The sequence below is a fragment of the Cebidichthys violaceus genome, unplaced genomic scaffold (genome assembly GCF_023349555.1).
Source record: "Cebidichthys violaceus isolate CVI_PGR_0920_01 unplaced genomic scaffold, fCebVio1.0.p SCAF_7, whole genome shotgun sequence".
In the NCBI taxonomy this organism is placed as follows: domain Eukaryota; kingdom Metazoa; phylum Chordata; class Actinopteri; order Perciformes; family Stichaeidae; genus Cebidichthys; species Cebidichthys violaceus.
Genome location: NW_027176927.1, coordinates 14,799,335 through 14,807,274, shown reverse-complemented (window position 1 = coordinate 14,807,274; position 7,940 = coordinate 14,799,335). Strand labels below are relative to the sequence as shown.

The following is a 7,940-nucleotide window of genomic DNA, read 5'->3' as shown; positions in this document are numbered from 1 at the left end:
AATTTGACTGTGAGGAAACACTTACCCTATCAGGAAGATATACTGTATCTGATCTTGTTGCCATTAATGGCACCTGAGATATTCCATCCCCACATCTGGCTACAAATAATCTAATTTGTACCACCCATCAACATGAAGCATTGTCCCATTTACTAAATCTAGTTTCAGCTGCACAGAAGCTTCTTTGGGAGAGCCAGCGCTTGCATAGTTACAGAGAGCCATACAGCTTGGACCAGGTGTCACAACAGAGTTAACCAAACTCTCAGGGTTGCGTGATTCTCTTTTGATGTATTCAGGTCACTTGATTGGATTAAAGTGTTAATCTGTTTTCAGGCAAGATGGAGGTACATCTCAGCTGGTTTAATACAACAAGCGCAATGAATGCAACACTGGTTCCCTCAAGTTACAGCTAATTTATATTTAACTCTCCTCAAAAAGAACATAAGCAGCAGACATGAAGTATAAGATATTTGCCCAACCTGAAAAATTCTCAAAATATTTAGATGCCTGTTCACCAGCAGAGAGCACTGTTACTCCATCAGTGAATGACACACATGATATATTGTGTTCAACATATACTACTCCACAGGTGAGGTAGTACTGCTGGATGTTTGGCAAGCCAAATGAGCCAGAGTGAGACAATGGGTCAACATGTCAATAACATGTTTTAATGTAACACTGACAACATTACAGACCAAAGTAGTTTCATTACACAATGTTTATTCCATGCAGCACAAGTTCATTTTATGTCAGTTGAAGACATTGCAGCAGCTTTGTGGCAGAGTTATCCTTAATATGACAGCGTCACCACAGTGGCAGCTCATCATACCTACAAGACAAGAAAGTTAAGTATTTAGTATATTTTCATGTTAAGTTCCCTGGTCCTATTCACATTCAAGAGGAAGAAAGTGTATTAAAACATTAATAATATTCCAATCCAATCCCAAACCACTAATAATCTTAAAATGTAACACTTTTATGGCATTGACATTTATGACATGAAAGTGTGAACATAAACTGAAGCTTCACAGGAATAGATTTATTGCATGGCTGTTGGATTTTATTACACTATACATTGTACGGAAGTTTGTACTTTTCCGGTATTTCTTCTCACATGTTCTATCATGCAATACAATACATTATATTGCATACATCTGACATAGACAACACAAATTAGTCAAATTAAATGAATAAATAAAAGCATTACAAAATGTATAAAAAGCAGCCTTTTGAAATAATTTACCTGATGTAGTTTGATCCTGGAATACTCTCTGTGCTCTCCCTCATAAACACATCAGAAAATACAGTATCTGGGGTGTCTCTTTTCCCATACCTATGCATAAAAAAAGAGCCAAGCAACATATCAATACTTCTTTACACGTGCTTTCAAAAATGATTTGAACCTACAGTATGTTATAGAACTTTAAGAACTAACCTCTGTCTTGTAATGAGATTTATGTAGTGTCTTAGTGCAGAATAATATTTGGCGAGCTCTTCAGGTGGTGCGCCTTTCTGGGGACCGACAGGCTTGGCTGGATATGCGCTTATGCCAGAGTCAATACAAGCCAAGAGGCAGAGAGCCAGAATACTCCGCGACATCACAGCACTGAAGCGAATCCTGTATCACAGTCAAAATGCATAATACAAAAAAATATTATTCAACAATGTCACAATGTAAAAATCTGAAGTAGAAGCTCCATATTGGATTGATACTCCACCATGAAAGCTGCCAGATCCAATCTTACTGACTGACATTCAATCAAAAAGTATCTTTCAATTAAAAGGTGTAAAATAAATGAAAAAAATAATATAATAATAAAAAAAATGCTTACATTATAATGTAACCCTTGAAAATTCTGCTGTAGTTGATTTTCTCGCTGTTCCAAGCTCCTCTTTCAGATTCCCAACATTGCCTGTGTTTTATACTGTGTGTCGGATAAGGAGGGAGGGTCATTTCATTCACTTTTAGCGTACTCCTGAGAAACATCTACTCTCTCATTAGTTTAGTACTGCCTGAGAGTCAAGGCAGTTAACAAATGTCAGTTACATTATTGTGAAAAAAACAGGACATGTAAGATGTCACAGAATAAGATTAATCAAAATGTTAATTATTTGACTTGAAGGTGTACATGGTTTTTTTTGCATTTCAAATTTACTGCAGAAGTCAACATGTGCTTTGAGAATCTAATTATTCCTAAATTACCACAAAGTTTGATTGTGCATAAACTCTCAGAGGCGCACATATTGATTCATATCAATTTAAAATGTATTTATTTTATCCTTGATCATTTTTGTTTCTACATTAATTACATTAGGAAGCCGTTACATGTTTGAAGGGTAAAAGAGTACCCTTTATCAAAGAGCCAATTTCACTTCTGTTCAAAAATATCTTTTTCAGTAGCAGCACAAGCAGAGACAGACCTTGATTCATTTAAAAAGTCCACTTAAGAGTCACAGTCAGCATGACAAGTCTCAATAAAACCGATGATGTGTAACTTCAAATGGCCGATGATGGTCTGTTGTTTTCACATTAAGTTGAAATATATTTGGAAAGATAATGTTTCAGTTTATAGAGAATAGTAGAAGGGTCTGCATTAGGAAATAAACCATTAATTCATTTAAGTATGGATAAAAAATCAAAAATGATCATCCTGTTAGAAAACGGATTAAAGAAATTGCAGATGTAGTTCTTGTTATCTTATTGGCAATTGATAAGTCTCAAACTCATTAATAAATCGTATGAATACAAACCTATTCATTTAGCATTCTCCTAGCATTGCATCTCATGTATGTAATCTACATGAATGCAAAACGGTGGCATAACTCCACTTGAAACACTACTGACTGATACATAGTTGTATTAAGACAATAACTAATAACTAAACCATTTTGGCCAAAGCAGGAAGCATAGTTCCAAATTGCACCAAATCATACAAGATACGGCAGTAAATTGCTCAAACCCATAGATTTCCAATTCCAGGTTGACAGAGGGCACAAAAAGCTTTCAGTCCCAAATGGTGAGATTACTTTGATGGTAACTATTTTCTTTGAAGAGCACTCTTGTTCAATTTGACAGTAGACTGGTGCTGTCTTTTCCTATGACAGTCATATGAGAACTCTATTACAGAGCGACAGCACAGTCTTTGCAGGAAAAGTACATACAAACTAAAATATAACTTATAGACAGTGTATATAAGTATATATATACGTTTATACATATATACGTATTTATAAACGAATCTAGTGAAACAGCTTTGGTACCTATAAAAACCTGAAAGATTGAAAGATATATATGTATACATATATATATGTAGAAGTATTTATGTTAACAAATTTGTATTGACGTCAACAGCTTGGGAGTGATACTTTGATTTGTGGACTTATTTCATTCAGCAAATAGGTTTTTATATTTTAATACAATGATTTAAATAGACAACAAAAATCTAAGTATCACTCCAAAAATGACATCAATTAAAATCTGTCAACATAAATACTTCTGCAGAGCCAAGTAATAAAACATTGTCAAGACTGAAGGATGTGTCCTGGTGGTAATTATTTCTCCCTTTCCTCCAGTGACTCCTTCGATCATGAGCAGCTCAAGGAGGAGAGAAATGGATTACAACAATATGCAACACTATGTTTTCTGATACATTTTCTTAAAGTCACTGGTGTTTTCATTGATAAAGAACCATTCACTTCATTTATTTCTGAAATAATGGATGTGCTGTATGGAGAAAGGTTAATAATAAATTCCTGATTTAAATACTTAGTCACATCAGCTTGCCTAGTACCTCGCTGACAAATGAGGGCCAGGTGGGTAAAGCTCTGAGAGCCCTTTAAGTGCCATGTCTAATATGGTTGATGTGCTCTCTAATACACCAGTCTATTCTCCTTATAAACACCTTCCACTGAGAAATACTGCAGCCAAGTGCCAACCCACCTGCAGGACACAGACTCATATGAAAGAACTTAAAAATTAACTTTTTGTACAGCAATTTTTTGTTCAGTTATTCCAGTTACTGGAATAACTGAAGGTAACTGAATATAACAGGGTAGGTGGGCTTTTAGCAGAGGATTGAAGCTGACATTTAAATGTGTTCCCAGTGAATTGCATACCAGGGAAGAATGAAGTTTCCGATTCATTTTTTCTCTTTTTTGTGCAACATATGGTTGACAAACACATTGATGGAATTATATCTGCAAATAGAGCTTTACAGCAATACATTTACAAAGCAAGACAGATACTCAACTACTGTTGTTTCCTATTACTAATCTCCCTCAATCTCCTCCATTATAGAGTATATTAACACTATAACCATTAATGGCTACACAACAGTGGGTAAGATGGCTGTGCGGCTAATGATAACATAAGCCACAGTAGCCACTTTTGAGACAAAAAAACAGAACTAATCTTTTTCTTTCACTTGTTTCAATTTTCCCTCTGTGTCATTTTGCTAATCCACTAGAAAGCAGTTGGTTTAATAGTTTGTCAAACAACAGGTCACAAAATGAATGTCATTAAACAATTGCATTGATTGGTTTTGTACAATCTCACACATGCCACCATTACCAATTTGAAATAGTTAGACAGTCTGACTTTAGACCATAAATATTTCATATTTTAATATTTTAAAGATAATTTATGTCTGCATAGTTATATTTTAGTGTTCTTTTTGATGGGGGGTAAAGCTGTAATCTCTGTTATTTAAGAATCACTTTTATTATGAGTCATTCTTCAGACCATGCAAGTAACACAATCACAAAGTCCCATCAGGCTCTGTGTCGGCATCTCCCGCTTCATTACATTTTTACATTTAGCTAATGTTCGCCCAGCATGACTTAAAACAAGTCAATGAACCGAAATGGTCACTTGCTAGGAAGTGAAAAGGTATAATGGTGGTTGCTGTGTGTGTACGCATGCACTCATGTAGCATCTGTGTCTCTGTGACTGTCTGATTCTCCACAAAAATGCTCCTCTGCTTACAAGAAAAAAAACACACTTTTTAATTTTCAAATGCTAATTCATCAGTGTATTTCCTTCTGACATTTGGATAAACAGTGATGAAATCCAGTTTTATAATTGAATCAAAACATGCAGTATATATTTTTAGAACAGCATAGCATGGTATGATGATTTGCACAAGACTTCACAGTTTTAGACTGCAGAAGCTTTTTGAGTTGTACAAGTACTGACCGACCTACCAGTAATACCACTTCACTGAGCAATCTCTTCGCACATGCAAGTGCTGAGTGGATGCACATCTGGACTAACACTTTGGCCAACAACCTCTCTTTTCTTGTTGGGAGCAATCAGCCGGTTTTATTTGGTTGAAAGCTTCAGCTGGAATGGTTTGTTTTGGCAACTCAACACAATTTCTTCAGAAAACATGTTCCTAAAAATTGGTCTTCCCAGACAACAAACAGGAACCGTATATGGCAGGTGAGACCGTACATGTAGTAATGTGCTTCAGCAGAACTTTTCAGTTCTCGGACTTTCTTGAATATTTTATTCATGGGCATGCTTTATTCTTTATCTCCACTGCATTTTTTAAGTCAATAATTTTAACGAAAAAAGAGAAAAAGGACCTGCGATGATTACTTATAGTTTAATAAACATTTAACAAATAACCTTTTATTTCTACTCACAGGGATAGTTGAGGATGCATACAAAGTCTCAAAGAAGTAGTTCATTCTGTGCACGTAGCTCAGATGATTTGTCACTTTGTGACTTCAACATCATATATGAAGTCTTCTGGTAGTGTCTCAGTGGGCATGTTCTTCAGCTGCTCATCATACGTGCGGAGAGTCCAGAGTTTCTCCAGTTCATACACTTCTCTGGTCTCTGGTAGCATGAAGTGAACGACCATATTCCCTGAGACAGAGAGAGGAGCGGGACAGTGAACACCACTAAAAACTCTATCGACAAACATCAGTTCATATAAACATTAAACAACAGTCTAAATTTGACATTAGGAGATAAGATCTATCAGTTTTACATACCAAAGTCAATACACATCCAGTCCTCTGCATCTTTCCCTTCAATCTTGATATTCGGAGCTCCATTTTTCTTCAGAAACTTATACTAGAGGAAAATCATCCATCATGTGAGTTTAAAAACAAACACAGGTTGCACATATTACCTTTGACAATGAGAAGACAAATGTCAGTTACCACTTTGATGGCATAAAGTGCCATTGCGCGGAGGTGTCTCGTTGATACACCGCTGACAACGATGAAGTACTCTGTATATTTGATCTGCTCTGGTACTTTAATCACACAGATGTCCACCGCATTTTCCTGACGCAGTAGCGACACCAACACGTCAAGAGTGAAAGTCTCAGGGGCTCCTAGAGAAAACAAGGGTGAAACATTTAGTCTGACAATCAAAATTATGTGAATGCTACCATGTATCCTTTTTCACTCAATGCATGGTATATTTGTGCTGAAACAGAGAAATGTCATCACATACAATAATCAAAGCAATGCAGGGTGACCTCATCCACTACAGTAACCAAGGCTGCAACCACTTTGCAGGTTATCTTCCTGGTTAAACATCTTACGTCATGTCACACGTCACATTTTCTAATTCCGAAACGATTCATCGATTAGTCGATAAACAGAAAACTACTCAGCAACTATTTTGATAATCAATTAATTGTTTTAAGTCATTTTCTTAATTTAGAAAAAGCCACATTTACTGTTTCCAACTTCAGAAATAGGAGGATTGCTGCTTTTCTTATAATAATAGCAAACTAATTATCTTTGGGTTTTTGACAAAATAATATATTTGAAGACATCACCTCAGGCTGTGATGGGACTTTGAAATACTTGAGGACATATTATAGGTACAATTATGAATCGATTACTCTGGAAAATAAGCCGCAGATTAATCAATAATCAAAACAATTGTTAGTTGCACCCCTAAATGTTTCCCAAAGGTGACATCTTTATTTTTTGTTTAAAGACATTCAGATTTAAGGTTGCTGCAAACTATGATGTTGTGTCATTAATCAAATAATGAAATTGTCCCAACAGTGCAAAAGACAAAAATAATCAGTTTACTATCATATATGGTATACAATGCAGCAACTCATCAGATTTAAGATAAGATCCTAAAAAACTCAACGTGCCTAATTGATTACCAAATGTTAATAAACTAATCCAATACGTTAATTGATATGTATCAACTCTTATTAAATACATTTTAATGCAAGACAAGGAAAAGCAACACATCCGCACATTTAACAAGCTGCAACCATTTCATCTTTGACACTTTCCTTTGAAATAGCTTAAAAGCTTAGTCAGCCAAAAAAATAAATAGATGCCCAGTAATCGGTTTTATCGATCAATTCATCCATCAGTCCACTAACCGCTTTAGTTACTTACTTTGACTCAGAGCACTGTTGTCACTGTCCATATCTTCCTCCTGCGACATGCCAGTGCTCCTCTTTGAAATACTGTTGTCACCGCGCATCTCTGAATACAGTCTTTGTGTTTCTAAGTGATGGGAGGATGACGTTACATGATACCTGTGCCGACATGAGGATAAACTTCCCGTAAAACTTTGAGGCAAACACAGATTGAGACGACGAGCTTTGGGAACAAAACAGACGCGTCTAAAAACAAATGTTTTCTGCATTAAAACGCTACTTCTTAACACCGATGATACCAGTTTCTTAGAGCGATTGAGAATATTCATGATTTTAACTTATACAACATCACAATATCGCTGCATTGATGCTCTATAACTTCCTGAACCGTCTCTGATCAAACAGCCACACGAGCGCACCAGAAGCTACACACAGGAAGTGGCTCTCGTCCTTGGTTTTTGATTGGTCAGTACAGCTTCTTCGTCGGTCACCCACCTGAAATAACTATAGAGCGCCCTCTATCGATCACAAAGTGTAGCGACCTCACAACATCAGATGGGCATTGGGCAT

The 7,940-nt window shown here is 36.1% G+C and overlaps 2 protein-coding genes across 2 annotated transcripts; both read right to left on the bottom strand.

The window, feature by feature from the left end:
* Positions 1–709: 709 nt before the first annotated feature.
* Positions 710–1,902, bottom strand: LOC137891567 (peptide YY-like). The gene is made up of 4 exons (XM_068736248.1): positions 1,833–1,902; positions 1,436–1,618; positions 1,244–1,333; positions 710–829 (listed from the first exon to the last, which is right to left on the bottom strand). Coding segments are annotated over exons 1-4 (300 nt in total). The 5' UTR covers positions 1,835–1,902; the 3' UTR covers positions 710–804.
* A 3,690-nt stretch (positions 1,903–5,592) lies between these two features.
* Positions 5,593–7,790, bottom strand: malsu1 (mitochondrial assembly of ribosomal large subunit 1). Its single transcript, XM_068736247.1, has 4 exons — positions 7,387–7,790; positions 6,172–6,347; positions 6,001–6,082; positions 5,593–5,872 (listed from the first exon to the last, which is right to left on the bottom strand). Exons 1-4 carry the CDS (start codon positions 7,697–7,699, stop codon positions 5,718–5,720), a joined length of 726 nt encoding a protein of 241 aa, XP_068592348.1. The 5' UTR covers positions 7,700–7,790; the 3' UTR covers positions 5,593–5,717.
* Positions 7,791–7,940: the final 150 nt, after the last annotated feature.